Source organism: Zophobas morio, unplaced genomic scaffold (assembly GCF_036711695.1).
Source record: "Zophobas morio isolate AGI-343-1 ecotype UQ-CSIRO unplaced genomic scaffold, CSIRO_AGI_Zmor_V1 ptg000014l, whole genome shotgun sequence".
NCBI classification, from domain to species: Eukaryota; Metazoa; Arthropoda; class Insecta; order Coleoptera; family Tenebrionidae; genus Zophobas; species Zophobas morio.
Window position 1 is genome coordinate 25,797,831 of NW_026972119.1, and position 22,569 is coordinate 25,820,399.

The following is a 22,569-nucleotide window of genomic DNA, read 5'->3' on the forward strand; positions in this document are numbered from 1 at the left end:
AAAAAAATGAAGAATCGAATTGTGTTGAAAAATTAAAAAAAAAACTGAAATCAAAAAGTCAGCAAATGGAAAATCGAAAAATTGAAAAATCGAAGAAAAATCAAACTATTCCAAAACTGAAATTTCAAAAAACTGAATAATCGAAAAAATGGAAAGTTGGGGGGAAATCAAGAAGTGGAAAAATAGAAAAATCGAAAAGTCGAAGAATCGAGAAATCCAAAAATCGAAAATTTAGAAACCCCAAAAAACTGAAAAATTTAAAAATTGAAATGTTGGAAAATTGAGAAACTGAAAACTTTAAATATCAAGAAACCGAAAAATCATAAAAACGGCAATTGGAAAATCGAAAAATTGAAAAATCGAAAAAAATTAAACTATTCCAAAACTGAAATTTCAAAAAACTGAATAATCGAAAAAATGGAAAGTTGGGAAATCAAGAAGTGGAAAAATAGAAAAATCGAAAATTTAGAAAATCGAAAATTCGGAAATTTAATTTTAATTGATAAACAAAATCGAAAAGTCGAAGAATCGAGAAATCCAAAAATCGAAAATTTAGAAACCCCAAAAAACTGAAAAATTTAAAAATCGAAAAATCTAAACACGAAAAGTCGAAAAATTGACAAGTCCCCAAAAATTGAAATGTTGGAAAATTGAGAAATTGAAAACTTTAAATATCAAGAAACCGAAAATTTTAATAAAAATCGAAAAAAAAAGAAATCGAAGAATTGGAGAATTGAAAAGCGAAAAATTGAACTATCGAAAAATTGGGAAACCTAAAAATGAAAAATCGAAACTCCGCAAAATTGGAAAAACAAAATCGAAGAACCGGAAATCGAAACATCGAAAAATAGAAAACAGTTGAAACATGAAAAGATCGAGAAATTGAAAAGTCTGGAAGTCCAAAACATTGAAAAATCGGGAAATAGAACAATTGAGAAATAGAAACATCTAAATCTTGATAAATCGAGGAATCGAACAATTAAAAAATCCAAAAATCTAAAATGTAAAAAAGTTTAAAAAGTAAAAACAATGACAAATAGAAAAGTCAAAAAATGGGAAAATTAAAGAATCGAATTATTGCGGAATTTAAAAAACTGAAATATTGAAAAGTTGGTAAATCGGAAAATCGAAAAATTGAAAAATCGATGAAAATTTGAAAAATCGTAGGATCGAGAAATCGAAAAATCAAAAACTCCAAGAAAAATCTAGAAATCGAAAACTTAAAAAATCAAGAAACCGAAAAATTTTATAAAAAAAATTTAAATCGTAAATTCGAAAAATTGAAAAATCGAAAAATGTAAATTTTAAAATACCGACAATCTAAAGAATCGAATAAATGAGAAATCGAAAAATTGAAAAAGTTGAAATATGAAAAGATCGAGAAATCGAAAAGTCTAGAACTCGAAAAGCTGAAAAATCGGAAAATTGAATTAAAATCTTGATAAATCACGAAATCGGAAAAGTGAAAAACTGAGAAATAGAAAAGTCAAAAAAATGGAAAAATGAAGAATCGAATTTTTGACAAATTCAAAAAACTGAAATATCAAAAAATTGATGAGTCGGGAAATCGGAAAATCGAAAAATGGAAAAAACAATGAATCGAAAATTTAAAAAATCGGGAAATCGAAAATTTCAAAAATTGAGAAATTTAATTTTAACTGATTAACAAAAAACGAATAGTTGAAGAATCGAGAAATCGAAAAATCGAAATACGAAAAGTCGAAAAATTTAAAAATCCAAAAATCGGAAATTTAAAAAAATTGTAAAAGCAAAAAAATTGACAAACAGAAAAGCCAAAAAATGGAAAAATTAAAGAATCGAATTATTGAAAAATAAAAAAATTCAAATATTGATAAATTGAAAAGTCGCTAATCGGAAAATAGAAAAATTGAAAAATTGAGAACTCGAAAATTAAAAAAAATACAGAAATCGAAAATTTCATAAGTCGTAGGATCCAGAAATCGAAAATTCGAAAATTTAGAAACACCCAACACTGAAAAATTTTAAGAGTCGAAAAATAAATTTTAATGTCGAAAAATTAAAAAAAAAAATTAAATCGTAAAATTGAAAAATCGAAAAATGTAAATTTTAAAATATCGACAATCTGAAAAATCGCATAAATGAGAAATCGAAAAATTGAAAAATCCCAAAATTGAATTATCGAAAAATTAGGAAATCTTAAAATTGGAAAATCGAAACATCGAAAAATTGCAAAACGAAAAATCGAAAAACCGGACATCGAAACATTGAACAATTGAAGAAGTTGAAAAATGAAAACATCGAGAAATCGAAAAGTCTAAAACTCGAAAATTCGAAAAATCGGAAAAATGAATTAAAATCTTGATAAATCAAAAAATCGTGAAAGTGAAAAACTGACAAATAGAAAAGTCAAAAAATGAAAAAATGAATCGAATTTTTGACAAATTTAAAAAATCGGGAAATCCAGAATTTGAAAAATTGAGAAATTTAATTTTAACTGATTAACAAAAAACGAACAGTTGAAGAATCGAGAAATCGAAAAGTCGAAATACAAAAAGTCGAAAAATTGAAAAAGATCGAGCAATAGGAACATTAAAAACTAGAAAAATTTGAAAACTCCCCAAAGTAGAAATGTTGAAAATTTAAAAAATCGAGAAATCGAAAAGGCGAAAAATTTTAAAAACCAAAAAGACCGAGATGTCGAGAAATTAAAAAGTCGAAAATCTGAGTAAAAAAAATTAAAAATCTGAAAATCAAAATATCAAAAAATCGTGAATCAAAAAATAAAGAATTGTAAAATTAAAAAAAAATAAGCAATTAGAAAATCAGAAAACAAACGAGAAATGGAAAAGTTGAAAAATTAAAACATTGAGAAGTTGAACATGAAAAATCGAGAAATCAAAAAGTTGAAAAATCGAATAGTCGAAAATTTAAATAATCGAGAAATTTAATTTTAATGACAAAAAAAATCGAAAATTTAGGGCCGCAAAAACTAAAAAATTGAAAAATAAAAACATTTTAAAATCGTATGAGAAGTCGAAACATTGAAAGATCGAGCAATAGAAACCTCAAAACATCGAAAACTTTGTAAATCGAGTATTTGAAAAGTCGAAAAAAATTTTGAAAATCCGAGATATCTAGAAATCGAAAAGTCGAATTGAAATGTTGCAAAATCGAGAAACCGAAGACTTAAAAAATCTAGAAATTGAAAAGCCAAAAGATTTTAAAAACCGAAAAACCGAGATGTCGAAATATCGAAAATTTGGAAAGTGTAAAATTTTAAAAATTCAAAAATCGACTTGAAAAATCAAAACGAGAAATCGAGAAATTGAAAAATCGAAAATTTGAAGAATATCAAAACTGAAATGTTGAAAAATTGGGAAATCTATAAATTGAAAAATTGAAACATCGAGAAATTGAAACATGAAAGTTCGAAAAATGGAAAAGTCGAAGAAAACTTGAAAAATTTGGAAACTAAAACTTCGAAAAATCGAAAGTTTAAAAAATGGAAAAATTGAGGAAAAAAAACGAAAACCTGGAATACTAAAAAAATCGTGAAATCGGAAACATAAAAAGTCGCGAAATCGAAAAGCCCGAAAATTTTATAATCCCAAAAACCGAGATGTCGAGAAATCGGAAATTCTAAAAATGGAACTGAAAAATTAAAAAATCTTGGAACTCGAAATATCGAAAATCGTGAAATCGAAATATCGAAAATCGTGAAATCGAGAAACTGAAAAATCGAAAAAACGACAAATGGAGAAATTAAAAAATTGAAATCTCCAAAATTTGAAGAATCCCAAAACTTAAATGTCGAAAAATGGGATAATCTAAAAATTGAAAAGTCGAAACATCAATAAATTGAAACATCCAGAAATTGATAGATGAAAAGTTGAACAATCTAAAAGTGGAAAAATCGAAGAATCGGAAATTCAAAAAATCGAGAAATTTAATTTTAATTGATAAACAAAAATCGAAAAGTCGGACGATCAAGAAATCGAAAATTTAGAACCTCCAAAAATTAAAAAATCAAAATATTTAAAAATCGAAAAAAGATCTAAAGACCGAGATTTCTAGAAATAGAAAATTTAGAAACACCAAAAACTGAAAAATTGAAAAATCCCCAAAATTTGAAGAATCTCAAAACTTAAATGTCGAAAAATGGGGTAATCCAAAAATTGAAAAGTCGAAACATCAATAAATTGAAACATCCAGAAATTGAAAGATGAAAAGTGGAAAAATCGAAGAATCGGAAATTAAAAAAAATCGAGGAATTTAATTTTAATTGATAAACAAAAATCGAAAAGTCGAAGGATCAAGAAATCGAAAATTTAGAACCGCCAAAAATTAAAAAATCAAAATATTTAAAAATCGAAAAACGATCTAAAAACCGAGATTTATAGAAATAGAAAATTTAGAAACGCCAAAAACGGAAAAATTGAAAAAATCCCCAAAATTGTAAAATTAGGAAATCAAAAACTTAAAAATCCAGAAATCGAAAAGCCGAAAAATTTATAAACCGAAAATCAAAGACGTCAAAAAATCGAAAATTCGAAGTGTAATTAAAAATTTTAAAATCTTGAAATCAAAATATCAAAAAATCGAAAAACTGAACAATCAAAAAAACGAGCAATCGAGAAATTGAAAAATTGGAAATTGTAGAATTCCAAAATTGAAATGTTGAGAACTTGAGAAATGTACAAATTGAAAAATCAAAACATGTATAAACTGAAAAATTGAAAATTGCAAAATCGAAAAATCCCAAAATTGTAATATGTATTGTAAAATCGAGAAATCTAAAAGCCGAATTTTGATTTTTCCCAAAAATCTCGATGTCGAGGATAAAAATTCAAGGCGGATTCATAAACCATAAGTGAAAGAATACGTTAATTTATAAAATTTTACTAATGTTTGCCATTGTAAATTTAGAGATAACGTCAGTCCATTGGTGATAGAATGATCAGAAAAATTTTGGTTAGTGTTTATCATTTACATGATGTTCCTAAGATTCATCTAAAATGTGACAACGATCGATCCGGTAGTTTCGGAGATTATTCTTCTAATAAAAATCGACCAGGCCATGGAACGTTCAAAAAGCAACCAACGAAAAACGACAGTAATAATAATTTGGTTATTTTTAATTAACGTAGTGTCACAGAAACATCATTGATTAATTTTGCTAAAAATTTTTACCAAAAAATTCAGGTCACCGCACAGAGTGTGAGGGATGTACACTGTATAAATTATTTAGACCGATTTTTCCCTGCAACGGCGGCATCAGTGCATGACAATGACCAAAGTTGGTTTGTGCCACTGAATAAAAAGAAACGTACCATTAAACAAAGTACCCAGGGACCCAATTTACAGAATGTGGGTGTTCCTCCGCTAAGTAGAACAATGCGCCCAGCATTAGTGCCCGAGTATTGTCCACCGCTGTAAAAATTTCCGCCCGATTATCCGCCCTCTTTACCCTTTTTCGCCGCAAGGTCGCAAGAATTCTACCTGCTCGTCCTGTCATTGTCGGTTATGACAGGTAAAAACTGGTAAATAATAAGCTCGTGCATTACGAACATGGATTTCTGCAAGTAAGGGTCTGAGTGTGGGCATCCGATCCGAGCTTGTGTCGTCGTGGTAGGGGTGAAAGTAATTCTAAGAATAAGAGGGATAGCGAGCCAAGTGAGTTGAATTGGGGCACATTATAACTCCACATGAGAGCGCCGTTGCTAAAGGGGACTATGCAGTTCGATACCGAAACCTTGGGGTTAGCATGAGTAAAAGGGCCATTCCTAGACAGAACCGCGACGCTGTGTCATCTTATAACTCCGGAACATAAAGCAATAGAGCATTTTTGTCCGTACAGAACAAGCTAGAAAATTGTGGATGGAGCTATTTCCGAGGCTCCATTCCGACAATATCTGACATTGGTTATCGGATTAATTCAATAGATATAATGTTACTCCTCGGGATGTGCGGGCCCGGGATCTCCCACAAAAGTAAATTAGTCGAGGATATTCCGGTTATAAGTTCGGGTAGTAATTTATGGGAGATTTATTGTTTCGTGTATTAAACTTGCAAAAGTTACGATCTGATAGAGATGGGCACAGGCGCCGACTGCGAAATTGGGATGGAACCAGACCGACACCCGACGATAACTACGCTCATAAGTGACACTCACGCACTACATATTTTAATTTTTTTTTAAGCGATAAAAGCCCACACGTGGACGACCAATTTTTTTAACATTTTTTAGGAAATTATCAGTACCATAGACTGATAGTGTAATGATGGCTTTTTACACTGCAATTAACAGCGAAAATACGAAGTAGTGTACTGAAGAAAGAAAGTCCTGCGATTTTTTCGAGTCCATTGGACGACTTGCCACTTTCATTTTTTCTGACTGTCTGTCTGTCTGTCTGTAGTCTGTGACAACTTCCGCTACAGAATGTCCGAATTTATTGGACCAATTGTTGGCAAATTTTGTATGTATATTAGGAATGTAGATGGTAAAACGGTAACCAAAATTGCAATTATATATTTTTTATTTCATAAAATAAGATACTTCTGCACTTGTGACGAATCGGGTGTTGAGTTTTTACCCTAGAATCCAGATTTTTGAAAAAAAAAAAATCAAAATTGTGTAACTAACATTTTACAATTTATGTTAACAAACGTTTTAAGGTTATCGCAATCGTGGTAAATCGTTAATCAAAATTTATACGTTTATCCCCTTTCAAAAAATTGGTGACGTTATCTCAAAATTTTGCCTAATGAATACTCTCTGAAATATGTAAATCATTATGACCCTATGTGTACTCATAATTTTTAAAATTATTGTACAGAATGACAAAAAAATTAATGAACAGGCAATTTATTTTATTAGTTTCCATTTTCCCGAAAATTTGGGAATACAGAATTATTATTATTGATACGTATTACACTGAATCTATCTGAATTGATGGACATTTCCGTTTTAATTTTTTTTAATTTATCATTTTTTCAAATTCTCGACTTCCAAATTTTTCAGTTCTTCGTTTCTTTTTTTTTTCGATTTTCAATTTTTCGTTAGTAGGTCTTAATTTTTGTTTTTCATGTTTCCGTGTTTTTAATTTTCAATTTTCCAATTATATCAGAGTTTTTCGTTTGTTCATTTCCTTTATTTTTTCAAATTTCCGGGCGATTTTAAAATTTTTCGTTTATTTCATTTTTTTTATTTTCGGATTTCTTTAATTTTCAATATTTCTTTCGATTTTACACATTAATATTTCGTTTTTTCCATGTTGCACTTTTTCGATAACAATTAAGTGTTTTAATGTTTCGATTTTCAATTTTTCCATTTTTAGATTTTTCGAAGTTTTCATTGTCTGGCTTTTATATCGCAATTTTTCGTTTATTCATTTCCTTCGTTTTTTCAATATTTCGTTCGATTTTCAATTTTTCCTTTTTTAATTTTTCAAATTTTTAATTCATTGCTTTTCCAGTTTTTAAATTTTTCAATTTGCCAATTTTTCGATTTCCAGTTATCCGAGTTTTTCCATAATAATGAAGTGTCTCAATTTTTAATTTTTCGTTTCTTCAATTTTTCAAGTCCTCGATTTCCATTTTAGATAGTTCAGTTCTACAATTATGGAGTTTTCCCATTTTTCAGTTTCTCAATTCATTTTCTTGTTTTTCCATCAAAAATTTTTTTTTCATTTCCTTACTTTTTTCAATGTTCCGTTCGATTTTGTAACTGTTCGTTTATTTAAATTTTCGATATTTGATTTTTCAGTTCCCTAATTTTCTAATTCCAAAATTTTTCAAATTGGGGATTTTTGCATTTATTTACAATTTTCCAATTTCATCAATTTATATTATAATTAATATTTCGATTTTACTATAAATATTTCTTTTTTTCGATTTTGGACAATTTTCGGTTTTTAAAGATTCTCAATTTTTAATTTTAGATTTGTGATCTTTTTTTTGTTCAATTTTTCAAGTTTTCGATTTCCAATTTTTGATTTTTCTATTTTTATTAGGAAAAGTGAAAACGAAAAATTGCAAAATCGGAAATGTGGAAAGTAGAAAAATTGCAAATTGAAAAATTGAAAACTCGTGAAACTGGCAAATCAAAAAATTGCAAAATCCAAAAACTGAAACATCCGAAAATTGAAAAATCGAAAGATAAAAAAATTTAAAAATGCCTATCGTAAAATTTAAGAAACAAAAATAATTAAAAATAGCAAATCGAACTGAAAAAAAAAACAAAAAGTATAAAATCAAAAACATTGAAAAATCGAAAAATTGTAAAAATAGAGAAAATAAAAAATCAAAAAAACTGAAAAACCGAAAAATTAAAAAATCCTAAAAGTGAAAGTTTGGGAAATTCGAAACTCTGAAATTTAAAAATCAAAACATCGAAACACTGGCAAAAATCAAAAAATTGAAAAATCGGGAAATTGATCAATTGTAAAATTGAAATATAGAAAAATTGAAAAGTCAAAAAATTACAATTTAAACAAACCCAGAAAATAAAAAGTCAAAAACTGAAAAATCAAACGAGAAATTGAAAATTTTTAAAATCTAAAATTTAAAAACTCGTAAGACTAAAAACTCAAAAAACGAGAAATCGAGAAATTGAAAAATTGAACAATCGAAAAATTGAAGATTCCAAAAATTGAAAAATCGAGTAGTTGGAAAATCCCAAAACTGGAATGTCGAAAAATTGGGAAATCTAAAATTTGAAAAATCGAAACATCGAAAAACTAGACAAACGACAAATCGAAAAATCGGGAAATTGAGCAATTGAAAACTTGAAATATAGAAAAATTGGAAAATTAGAAAATTTAGAGTTTCTAACAAACCGATAAAATTAAAACTGCAAAACTGAAAAATCAAAAAAACGAGAAAATTGAAAAATCATAAAATCTAAACTTTGAAAACACGAAAAATTAAAAAACCAATAGGTAATTGAAAATTTGAAAAATCGAATAATTGGTGAATCCCAAAAAACTTGAGAAATCAAAAATTGGAAAAACGAAAAGCCGAAAATCCGTTAAGTCGAGAAACCAAGAAGTCTAGGAGTTGAAACATTGGAAAATGATCAATCGAAATATCGAAAAATAAAAAAAATAGGGAATTGAACAACTGAAAAATCGAAACGTCGAAATCTCGATAAATCAAGATTTGCAAAAATTGAAAAATCAGAAAATCTAAAAACTAAAATAAAAAAACGAGCAATTGAAGAATCAGAATATCGAAAAATTGAAAAAACACAAAAAAGGGAAATTGAAGTATCCAAGAATCGAATTAAAAAATTTGGAAATCGAAAAAACGGGGAATCGAGAAACTGAAAAATCCCAAAATGAAATGTCGAAAAATTGGGAAATCTATAAATTGAAAAATTGGAACATTGAGAAATTGAAACATGAAAAGAATTGAAAATTGAAAATATAAATTGTAAAATTAAAATAAAAAATCAAAAAACTGAAAAAAACGCGACGTCGTTGAATTGACATTGAAAAATTTAAAAATCGAAAAATTTAACAATCGAGATATTAAACGGTCCTAAAAGTGAAATTAGAAAAATTGGGGTATCGGAAAATTGAGCAATTGAAAAATTGAAATATAGAAAAATTGAAGAATCAAAAAATCTACAATTTAAACAAACCGGGAAAATAAAAAATCCATAACTGAAAACTCAAAAAAACGAGAAAATTGAAAAATCATAAAATCTAAACTTTAAAAACACGAAAAATTAAGAAACCAATAATTGAAAATTTGAAAAATCGAATAATTGGTGAATCCCAAAAAACTGGAGAAATCAAAAATTGGAAAAATGAAAAGCCGAAAATCCTTTAAGTCGAGCAACCAAGAAAGTCTAGGAGTTGAAACATTGGAAAATGATCAATCGAAATATCGAAAAATAAAAAAAATAGGGAATTGAACAACTGAAAAATCGAAACGTCGAAATCTCGATAAATCAAGATTTCCAAAAATTGAAAAATCAGAATATCTAAAATCTAAAATAAAAAAACGAGCAATTGAAGAATAAGAATATCGAAAAATTGAAAAAACTCAAAAAAGGGAAATTGAAGGATCCAAAAATCGAATTAAAAAATTTGGAAATCGAAAAAACGGGGAATCGAGAAACTGAAAAATCCCAAAATGAAATGTCGAAAAATTGGGAAATCTATAAATTGAAAAATTGGAACACTGAGAAATTGAAACATGAAAAGAATTGAAAATTGAAAATATAAATTGTAAAAATAAAATAAAAAATCAAATAACTGAAAAAAACGCGACGTCGTTGAATTGACATTGAAAAATTAAAAAATCGAAAAATTTAAAAATCGAGATATTAAACTGTCCTAAAAGTGAAATTAGAAAAATTGGGGTATCGGAAAATTGAGCAATTGAAAAATTGAAATATAGAAAAATTGAAAAATCAAAAAATCTACAATTTAAACAAACCGGGAAAATAAAAAATTCATAACTGAAAACTCAAAAAAACGAGAAATTGAAAAATCATCAAATCTAAAATTTAAAAAGTCGAAAAATTGAAAAATCGAAACATCGAAAAATTGGAAGAACAAAAAATCGAAAATTAAAAAAATGGGAAATTGAACAATTAAAAAATTGAAATATAGAAAAATTGAAAAGTCAAAAAATTACAATTAAAACAAACCCAGAAAATAAAAAGTTAAAAACTCAAAAAACGAGAAATCGAGAAATTGAAAAATTGAACAATCGAAAAATTGAAGATTCCAAAAATTGAAAAATCGAGTAGTTGGAAAATCCCAAAACTGAAATGTCGAAAAATTGGGAAATCTAAAATTTGAAAAATCGAAACATCGAAAAACTAGACAAACGACAAATCGAAAAATCGGGAAATTGAGCAATTGAAAACTTGAAATATAGAAAAATTGGAAAATTAGAAAATTTAGAGTTTCTAACAAACCGATAAAATAAAAACTGCAAAACTGAAAAATCAAAAAAACGAGAAAATTGAAAAGTCATAAAATCTGAACTTTAAAAACACGAAAAATTAAAAAACCAATAATTGAAAATTTGAAAAATCGAATAATTGGTGAATCCCAAAAAACTTGAGAAATCAAAAATTGGAAAAACGAAAAGTCGAAAATCTGTTAAGTCGAGAAACCAAGAAAGTCTAGGAGTTGAAACATTGGAAAATGATCAATCGAATTATCGAAAAATAAAAAAAATAGGATCCAAGAATCGAATTAAAAAATTTGGAAATAGTAAAATCGAACGATCAAAAAATTTGAAAATAGAAAAATCGATGATTACAAAATTTAGAAAATAGAAAGAAAATTCTAAAATTGAAAAATCGAAAAAACGAGGAATCGAGTAACTGAAAAATCCCAAAATGAAATGTCGAAAATTTGGGAAATTTATAAATTGAAAAATCGAAACATGAAAAGAATTGAAAATTGAAAATATAAATTGTAAAAATAAAATAAAAAATCAAAAAACTGAAAAAACGCGACGTCATTGAAATTGAAAAATTTTAAAATTGAAAAATTTATCAATCGAGATATTAAACGGTCCTAAAAGTGAAATTAGAAAAATTGGGGTATCGGAGCAATTGAAAAATTGAAATATTGAAAAATTGAAAAATCAAAAAATCTACAATTTAAACAAACCGGGAAAATAAAAAATCCATAACTGAAAACTCAAAAAAACGAAAAATTGAAAAATCATCAAATCTAAAATTTAAAAAGTCGAAAAATTGAAAAATCGAAACGTCGAAAAATTGGAAGAACAAAAAATCGAAAATTAAAAAAATGAGAAATTGAACAACTGAAAAATCGAAATTTCGATAGATCAACATATCGAAAAATTGGAAAATCAATAAATTGAAAAATGAGAAAAACGAAGAACCGAAAAGCCAAATGTCAAAAAATAGTTAAACCGAGAAATCGAAACATTGAAAAAAAAATCGAAAAAAATTATAAATATAGAGAAAACAAAAAACCAAAACGAAAAATAGCAAGAAACTAAAAACTAAAAAAATTTAAATTGAAAAAACAAAAAATTACAGCCTGAAACATTGAACAATCGAATAATTGAAATAATTATAAGAATAAAAAAAAAAACGAAACGAAAAATTCAAAAAAAATAAAAACTGAAAACTTGAGAAACTCAAATCGAAAAATTCACTAAAGAATTGAAAAATTCAAGTCAAAATATAATTTTCCAAGGAAGCGGGATTTGTTGAGCTGCACTTCATGGCGGAGGGAAGTTCTGTGAAAATATCCTTCGACCAATTTTTAACATAGTTTAAGGTAATTTCGTGCTTATAAACACATCCATCTTTGATTAAGCTGACAATTTCCATAGAATATGAACAGTGAACGATATAATCTTTAAAGAACATGGTGCTTTTCCTTTGCCTCAGTATTTGCCAACCCCCGAAAATTAAACATCTTGCAATTGCGTTTAAAAGTGTGTCCGATCCTCGAAGTCAAATAAGAATCCATTAAGATTAGCCTTACGCTCGCGTAAATACAAATCCGCCGTGAGTTCGTGCCCTCGCGTCGAGAGAGAAAGCTCCGAAAGCTCCGAAAGCTCGCGACTATCTAGGGCGTCTGAGCGCATAATGGGCAGTCGACGCTTGACCGCTGACCGTCGGCCCTTTGTCACCGTCCGGAAGGGCGGAAGCGCGTCAGGCAAGTGAGATCGGACGGTTTCCGGCCGCCGACGCTGGGCGTCCCGGCGCCGCGCCGCCCCCGCCCCGCGTCCAGGTAACCCCACATATGATTATGCAAATAGCGGCCCCTCGACGGCCGCTTTATATTCAGATCTTCGCCGTAAAACTCCAGCGGGATGCTCGAATTAAATCCGCAAACTTCCAACTGATACCAATCAAAGTTAAGTTGTACTTTTATGCGTCCATAACTCAGTATGGGAGAATATAACATTTAAATGTCCCCACAGTTCGAATATGAATCTATAGGTTAAAAATTCGGGCCGTAATAAAAGCGGCGATAATAAGAAACGAGGTGGAATGCAATAAATGAAAATAGCCGTAGTGGCAATCAAAGTTTTATAAGCTACTTTATCGGCGGGGCGGGGCGGGGAGCGGGTTTATAACAAATTAAAAAATTCATAAAACGATTAAAAGTTCGCGTGGAGGCAGAGGAATTTATACAAAGTAGTGAGGCGGAGACGGGATGTCAAAGGGCGACCGGCGTTCCAACGGCCGACCAAAGACCAATTTTTTTCCACAAAAGATGAAGATTGGAAAGAACTTGCCGATGAATTAAAATGGAACTTTATTTTTTAAAATATCAAAATATAATAATTCCACTTCACTCACTAACTTCTTCGGTATCCCAAATCTTGCAAATACTAGTTGCGACAAAAAAAGTTCTCGCTTTATTTTTCATTTTAACAATACTTAAATGAGTACTGTGAAGTTCTCTTAAAATCCGGCTCTTTATCAATATTCCTGTTTCAACTGTTTCATTCATTTCTTCTATTATGAAATGAGTTCAATGAACTGTCTTTCAAAATTTCTTCCCAAACAAATAGTACAAAGAGTATTATTTTACTAATCTCTGGATCTGTCGTTGATTTTAATCTGATTAAATTCGTGTTAATAGAGAAATTATTTTCAACAAACTTGTGTGACAGATTATAAAGTAAACGATCGGCAATTATGTTTTCTTTTTTCTTAATACGTAAAATATCAATTAAAAATAGATAAATAGAAGTCCTGCAGTTTGTCAGCAGCCATTGGTGGCAGTTCTTTTTACTTCTATACTTGTTGTTTATGAATCCGTCTTCAGATTTTCCTCGAGGCAACCAAAGTTTCGCAAAAAAATTGAACACTGTTTATTCTAGTCGATGCGAGTTCGTACCAGATTATTCCTTGGCATTCACGGAGTTTTTTTTCCATAGTTGCTGAGTGCACTGCTATCTATTATCTATTATTTTTTTAATTGATCAGATTTCAAGTACGGTACGCCCCAGTGTTTTATTATTAGTAGCATATACACGGCACGTGTCGGAATTAACATACTTTTGCTGAAATAATATATCAGGCTTATTTTATCAATGCATTTATATTTTTGGAGCAATTGTTAATCCGTTTCCTATCATGGGTTGACAACGGGATACTTTAAACCAAATATAAACAAGTGTGTTTTCGTAACACTAAAGTACGATGCATTAATATGTTCAGAAATACATTTTCGACTTTTCGGTTTTAGATTTTTCCATTTTAAAATTTTTGGTCTTTCGTTTTTTAAACTTTTCGGGTTTGCAGTTTTTCGGTTGTTCAGTTTCCAGGTTTTTCCATTTTTCAATTTGTCGTTTTTTTGTGTTTTAAATTTTTCGGATTTTTTGATTCTGCGCCATTTCGATTTTTTCACTTCTCGACTATTCGATTTTTCGATTATTTGATCGATTTTTCGATTTTGCAATTTTTGAGAATTCGATTTTTTAAATTACAGACTCCGATTTATCAATTTTTTGTGTTTTTGAGTTCGCAGTTTTTCAGTTTTCCAACTTTTCGTTTTTTTAAACTTTACATTCTTCGATTTTTCATTTTTTGATTTATCGGCTTTTCGATTTTTAAAATCATTACATTTTTTAAATTATTCAATTTTTCAATTTATTCGAATTTTTAAATTATAGATTTTTCGATTTATCATTTTTTGATGTTCTGATTTTTCAGTTCCCCGATTTTTTGATTTCTGGATTGCTAAAATTTTTCGAATTTTTAATTTTGAAAATTTTTCGACTTCTTAGTTTTTCGATTCCTCGATTTTTCTTCGATTTTTCAATTTTTTGATATTTCAATTCCTCGATCCTCAGAGTTTTGGAGGTTTCAGATTTTACATTGTTCAAATGTCCGATTTTCCGTCTTTCAATTTTTTAATTTTAAATTTTTCAGTTTATAATTTCTTAATTTGGGCTATTTCGACTTCTTGACTCTTGATTTCTTGATTTCTAGATGTTTTCATGCTTCGATTTCTCGATATTTTAATTTTTCTATCTCGATTTTTCAGTTTTCGAAGTTTCGATTTTCAGTTTTTCGGTTTCCCAATTATTTGTTTCAATTTTTAAATTTTTCGAATTTTTACATTTTTCAATGTTTCAATTTCACAAGATCACGGTTTTTCCATCTTTAAAATTTTGCGGCTTTTCGATTTTTGAGATTATTGTATTTTTCAACTTTTCCAGTTGTTAAAACACAGACTTTCCGATGTATCAACTTCTTCTTTTGTTCGAGATTTTAGTTTTACAGTTTTTAAATTTTTCGATTTTTTTCAATTTCACATTTTTCGATTTTCATTTTTTCCCTATTTTGTGTAAAACTTCAATTTTTCGATTTTTCGACATCACGGTTTGGCCTATTCCGATCTCTCGACTTATCGATTTATTAATTTCTAGATCTTTTCATGTTTCGATTTCTCGATGTTTCAGATTTTTGCTTTTTCGATTTTCAGTTTCTCTATTTCCCAATTTTGCGATTCAATTTTTAGATTTTTCGAAATTTTAAATTCTTCATTTTTAGATTTTTCAATATTTTGGCATTTTTTGTTTTCTCCATATTTCTACATTTCAATTTTAGGAATTTTTCAATTTTCCGATATTGATTTTTTGGTTTTTTGGTTGTTTTTCGGATTTCGATTTTTTAATTTAATTTTTAATTGTTGAATTTTTCAGTTTGTATTGTCTTGATTTTGGGCTGATTTGATTTTTCGACTTCTCCATTTTTCGATTTCTTGATGTTTCAATTTTTCGATGTCTTGATTTCTCCATTTCTTGTTTTTTTGGCTTTTCAATTTTCCAATTTTTCGAGGTTTCGATTTTCAGTTTTCCGATTTCCCAATTTTTTGATTTTTCAGTTTTTCAAATTTTTCGATTTTTAAATTTTATTTGTTTCGATTTTTCACTTTTTGATGTTCGGTTTTTTCAATTCCCCGATATTTTTCCTTAAATATTTCAATTTTTTTCGATTTCTCAACAGCTCGGTTTTTCGATTGTTAAAATTTCAGGACTTTTCGATTTTATCAACTTTTCGTTATTTCGGTTTTGGAATTTTTCTATATTCCAATTCTTCAGTGTTAGAATTTCTCGGGTTTTCAATTTTTCGATTTTTTTAATGTTTCAATTTCTCGATCATTCGATTTCTAGGTTTAGATTTTTCGATTTTTCAATTTTTCGATTTTTAAGATTTCAGTTTTTCGATTTCCCAATTTTTCGATTTCCGAACGTCATGGTTTTTCGATCTTTAAAAATTTGCGCCTTTTCGATTTATATATAAGATTATTCAATTTTTCAGTTTTTCCATTTTTAAAAACAGACATTCCGATTTATCAATTTCTCGTTTTTTTACCGTTCAGTTTTTCATTTTTTAAATCTTCCGATTTTCTGAATTTCACATTTTTCGATTTTCATTTTTTGATTTTATGATTTTTTGACGTTTCGATTTCCCGATTTTATTTTTTAATACTTCAATTTTTGATTTCTCCACATCACAATTTTTGATTTCTCCACATCACGGTTTTCAATTTTTTTAATTTTTCGGTTTTCCGGTTTTTAGTTTATTCGATTTCTCAATTTTTCCATTTTTTAAAACACAGACCTTCCGATTTATAATTTTTTTGTTTTTTGAGTCTTTAGTTTTCCAGTTTTTCAATTATTCGGTTTTTTATTTTTTTTATTTTTCTTCGATTTTTCGAATTTTCAGATTTGGAATATTTCAGTTTTTCGATTATTCTGGTTTTCAATTTTTCGATTTTTAAAGTTTTCGATTTTTCATTTTATGTATTGATCAAATTCCCGATATTCTCAATTTTTCGATTTTTTTAATTTAAAATTTTTCAAGTTTTCAGTTTTTAATTTCTTGATTTGGGCTATTTCGATTTCTCGATTTTTCGACTTCTCGAATTTTCGATTTCTTTATTTCTGGATCTTTTCATGTTTCGATTTGATGATGTTACAATTTTTCTGACTCGATTTGCCGAGTTTTCGATTTTTCGTTTTTCCAATTTTTCGTGATTTCGATTTTCAGTTTTTTAATTTCCCATTTTCTCGAATTCTCGATTTTTCAATTTTCCGATATTGAATTTTCGGTTTTTTGATGTTTGGATTGCTCGAGTTTTCGATTTTTCCAATTTCGATTCCTCGGTTTTTCAAATTTTTGATCTTATTTTTTTAATTTATCGATTTTTTTTTTCAATTTTTTAGTTTTTTGGCCTATTCCGATCTCTCGACTTATGGATTTAGTGATTTTTGGATCTTAACATGTTTCGATTTCTCGATGTTTCAGATTTTCGCTTTTTCGATTTTCAGTTTCTCGATTTCCCAATTTCGCAATTCAATTTTAGATTTTTCGAAATTTTAAATTTTACATTTTTCGATGTTTCTCAATATTTTGGCATGTCGGTTTTTCGTTTTGTAAAATTTTTCGATTTTTAAAATTTTTCGACTTTTCGATTGTTCGATTTCCCAATTTCTCAACTTCAATTTTTAGATTTTTCGAAATTTTAAATTCTACATTTTTCGATTTTTCAATATTTTGGCATTTTTCGTTTTCTCAATATTTCTACATTTCAATTTTAGGAATTTTTCAATTTTCCGAGATTGGTTTTTAGTTTTTTGTTTGTTTTTCGGATTTCGATTTTTCCACCTTTCAATTTATTAATTAATCGATTTTTTTTAATTTTGAATTTTTCAATTTTTCAGTTTGTACTTGCTTGATTTAGGGCTGTTTTGATTTTCGAGTTCTCCACTTTTTTTCCATGTTTCGAATGTTTCGATTTCTCGATGTTTCAATTTTTCAATTTTCCAATTTTTGGAGGTTTCAATTTTTGTTTCGATTTTTCGACTCCTAAATTTTTGTTTTCTTGATTTCTGCATCTTTTGATTTTTCGATTTCTCGATGTTCCAATTTTTCTATTTCTCGATGGTTCAATTTCGCGATGTATCGATTTCTCCATTTCTCGATTTTTCGGCTTTTCAATATTTTAATTTTCCAATTTTTCGAGGTATCAATTTTTGGACTATTTCGATTTCTTGATTTTTCAACTTCTCACTTTTCTTGATTTCTGTATCTTCTGATGTCTTGATTTCTCGATGTTTCCTTTTTTTTAATTTTTCGACTTCGATTTTTTGATTTCTCGATTTTTCAACATTTCAATTTTCCGATATTAATTTTTCAGTTTTTTGATGTTTCGTTGCTCAAGTTTTTGATTTTTCGATTTTCCGGATTTTGATTTCTGTTTTTCAATTTTTCAATCGTGATTCATCATATCCTAACAAACTTGTTACACAATTTTCTCACTCTTTAGATAAACAGAGTAAAAAAGTGACAGTGACTTCAGTACCAATATCCACTTCCGTAGGTTACTTAAAACCATTTACAATAATTGGGTCAATCCTACTTTCTAATTCAATCGATTTCAAATTGAAAACTGCTTCTTTTTGCAAAGCTAGTTTCAATAATTCTTCACAAATTCAGTCAAAGATGTCAAAACATAATAATTCAATTGTTAATACCTGGTGACTTTATCAAAAAACTCCTATTGCTCCTCTAGCTCGCTCCGGGCGCGTTCATTTTCTCGCACCGATCAGGATCCAACCTCATCTCGACCGGTGGCCACTCGGCATTCCAGATGCGGCTTCGCCCACTTGCCCTTTGGCCCGGCCGCCGCCGAGGCGTGCCGTCGCCTCCACTGCGACTCGATTCGGTCGCGTGGTCGTTAGGGCTCTTTTTTATGGCCCCCGATTTGAATCTTTCGAGATTTTCGATTGGACGCCGTTTCCTGGCATTCTGCGAGGCGCCGCGACTCCTGCGTCCGTATATCACCTCGCAGCTATCTTAGGTGAACTGTCTCGTTAGCGACCGCCGGGCGACATAAATCAGTCCGGATAAAAGTGAGGACCTAATGGCCGCAGGTGGGCTATAAACGTTCTCTTCAGATATTCATAATTCATACATTACGTCCTTAACGCTTCACTGAGGGTTTATACTTGCGTAATGAACCGTGGCCCATCGGGGTCACTTGAATCCGCACCTCGCCGACTACTTCTACACGCTCCTGAACGTCTTGTTCGCCTTTTTATCGACGCGTTTTGAATATTATTGCAATTTAATGATGAAGAGCGCGTTGTAAATCTTGCGTGCTATTGATTTTTTCGACTATCGTGGCTTGTTAACCTAAACAAAACTGCGAACGCTCTTATTTTCTTCGGGAAAGATGGATCCCGAGGGAGCCGATTCGTCAAAACGCCGTCGCTACAAATTTAGTCGAAAGTTTACTTAACGTGGAAAGCCCGTCGTCTGTAAAACGGGTCTTTAATTTCCCGGAAATGACTATTGCTTGTTAAATTATATTGGTCGGTTCGGGCCGGCTCACCCTACGTTATTAATGTCGCCCCATCAAAATAACGAGGAATAACAATACGCATTTGACACGTCAAGCGTCGGGTATTTGGCGCCCGAGAAAGCCAGCTTTAATATGTGTAGGTGCCTCATTACCGAGAAATATTGATTCGAATGTTTCTTTTCAGAACTCGATCCGACACAATCTATCACTACACAACCGCTTCATGCGCGTCCAAAACGAAGGCACCGGAAAATCCTCCTGGTGGATGATCAACCCGGACGCCAAACCCGGAAAATCAGTACGGAGAAGGGCAGCTTCGATGGAAACTAGCAAATTCGAAAAACGGAGAGGCCGGGTGAAGAAGAAGGTCGAACTTATGAGAAATGGCGCCCTTCCTGACACCACTCCTAGTCCTAGTTCGTCTGTCTCAGAGAGTCTGGATTTGTTCCCGGAATCACCGATCCATAGGTAACGTTTTTGCCGCTTTGGCATCGGCCGTTTCTCACTCATTTCGCATCTCGGAGACATCGTTTTTACATCGATCGAATTGGTTGTGTTCATTTGGTTAACTCGAACCCAGACGAAGAGGTCGGTTTAAACACACCTGGAGATTCGTCATAAACCATTACGGTATTATGGGGTGTTAAATAAATCATTTACATGTAGTGGTTTATGAAATTAGTATGATTATCGAATTTTTGCACTACTACAACGTGCCAATTTTGACTTTTATCTATTTGGGTCTTATTTGAGCCCGAGTTTCAAGAATTACAAAAAAATGTGGATTGTAGACATTGACGGAGAATGGCAATGTATAAGTCGGAATATTTGGCCTGCTAGGTCACCAGATTTAACTCCAGCGGATTTTTCAATTTTCGGTTGCCTGAAAAACGAAATGTTTAAGCAAAGAATTAATAATTTAAATGATAACTGGAATAATAGAAAAAAGACGGTACTTGAAACACAAACCGAAAGTAGCCGTAACCACCGACAAAACACGTGACCCCTAATATCCAATAAGGTGAAAGCGGCGAAAAACTTGACATTGATTGAACCTAATATTTGTGTTGGCAATTCTGAATTGTTCGCAGCAATGTTAACGTGTCAATTCATAGTTGTCGACTGCTACTACAAAGCTGATGTTGACAATTAGATATACCAACATACAATTTAATACAAATGGCTAGAAATCCACTAGTACTTTTGTATTAGGGATCATGTAAATTATCTTTAAATTAGTGATAGGAAAACGGGGACATGGAAAACAAATCACGATTTTTTAATAAGTAAATCAATAAAACTTGACATGAAAATTTAATAGTTATTTGAGTATTAAGAGCATAATTAGAAGATTATGGCACGAGGGCCCGACGAAGGAGGGCTTAAAATTTCCTGAGGGCCATAATCGACAATTATGCTCGAGGTACATACAACGTTTTATTCTATTTTAAGATGGAAAACATCGCAAAAATCCAAAAAATTAGAAAATAAAAAATAAAAATTATCCAAATCGACAAAATGAAATTAATTAAAAAAAATCAGTCAAAGCCCCCATATGACAGTCAGAGCCCGTGGAAGAGTGTCAGGGCTCCTGGAATTCAGTTAGGGCCCATGGAAGGAAGTCAGGGCCCTTGGAAGAGAGTCAGGGCTTCTAGAAAAAAATCAAGGTCCCTGGAAGACAGTCATTAGAGCCTGAAATCATATCAGGTCACTTGAAAAATTGTCTCAATTTATCGATTAAAGCTTGAGACCCCAATAAAAACCATTATTTTTACGAACGAAGCGAGAAATTTTTTTACTATTTTTGTTTTCTTAGCAAATACTAGCCCCGCCCATCCGCCCTCTCTTTGCTTGTAGGATATGCCATTTGCCAAAATCAGTTTTACCTTAGCAAGTACTAGCCCCGCCCACCCGCCCTGTATTTTTCATAGGAGGTATGTCATTTGCCAAAATCACTCGCATCTTAGCAAGTACTATATTATATATTGAAATGGCAAAATAAATTATTAAACAATAATTAAATAGTACTTGCTAAGATAAAACTGATTTTGGCAGTGACATATGCTCTAAGAAATTTGAGGGTGGGTGGGCGGGGCTAGTATCTGCCATGGTAAGACTGATTTTGGCAAATCACATACGCCCTAAGGAAAGCGAGGGCGGGTGGGTGGGGCTAGTAGCTGCTAAGATAAGACTGATTTTGGCAAATGAGATCCCTGTAAGGAAATAACGGGTGGGTGGGCGGGGTAGTACTTGCTCAAATAACATCGATTTTGACAAATGACATACACTCTAAGAAAATAGCGGGTGGGTGGGCGGGGTAGTACTTGCTAAAATAAGATCGATTTTGGCAAATGACATACACTCTAAGAAAATAGACGGTGGGCAGCAGGAGTTAGTACTTGCTAAGATAAGACTGATTTTAGGAAATTAAATTATTATAAGAAAAGACATTAAAGCAGTTTATTTCCAAACGGGAATACCTAGAACCTCAAGATTGTTTTAAATTAAAAAAAAAAAACAGGGTCCTAAAAGTAACTCAAAAACAAGTTAGGTCAGAATTTTACAAAAACAGACCACCAAAGTCCCTTAAATAATTATCTAAAACAATTTTGGGAGACTTCGGTGTTTTAGAGGAATCTTATTTGCCAAAATCAGTCTTAACCTAGAAGGTACTAGCCCCACCCACAACTAAAAAAATTGAAAACATGTGTCCAAAAAATTTTTTTTTAATCAAAAATCCAAGAAACTCAAGAAATTAAAGAAAACTCTAGCCTCAAAAATTGCAAAATTCCAAAAGATGCAAAACATTCCAGAAAGTCAAAAAATCAGAAAATAAAAAACAAAAAATTAAAATTATCCAAATAATCCACAAAATGGAATAAATAAAAAAACAAAAAACCCAAAAAATCTAAGAATTTAAACACTCCAAAAAGTCCAAAAACCCAAAAATCACAGACCACCAAAGTCCCTTAAATAATTATATAAAACAATTTTTGGGGACTTTGGTGTTCTAGAGGGATCTCATTTGCCAAAATCAGTCTTAACCTAGAAGGTACTAGCCCCACCCACCCACCCTCTCTTTTCTTAGAGTATGTCATCTGCCAAAATCAGTCTTATCCTATAAGATACTAGCCCCACCCACCCACCCCCTTTTTTCTTCGACTATGTCATCTGCCACTATCAGTCTTATCCTAACAGGTACTATGCCCCACCCACCCACCCTCTCTTTTCTTAGAGTATGTCGTCT

At 30.4% G+C, this 22,569-nt stretch overlaps 1 protein-coding gene across 2 annotated transcripts in view; it reads left to right on the forward strand.

The window, feature by feature from the left end:
- Positions 1 to 22,569, forward strand: part of LOC135128707 (forkhead box protein O-like) — a 367,252-nt gene that overhangs the window by 282,016 nt on the left and 62,667 nt on the right. For both annotated transcript variants that reach the window (XM_064055734.1, XM_064055735.1), the window contains exon 2: positions 19,507 to 19,790. In XM_064055734.1, coding sequence (XP_063911804.1) covers positions 19,507 to 19,790 — 284 coding nt within the window. The remainder of the gene's footprint in view (positions 1 to 19,506; positions 19,791 to 22,569) is intronic.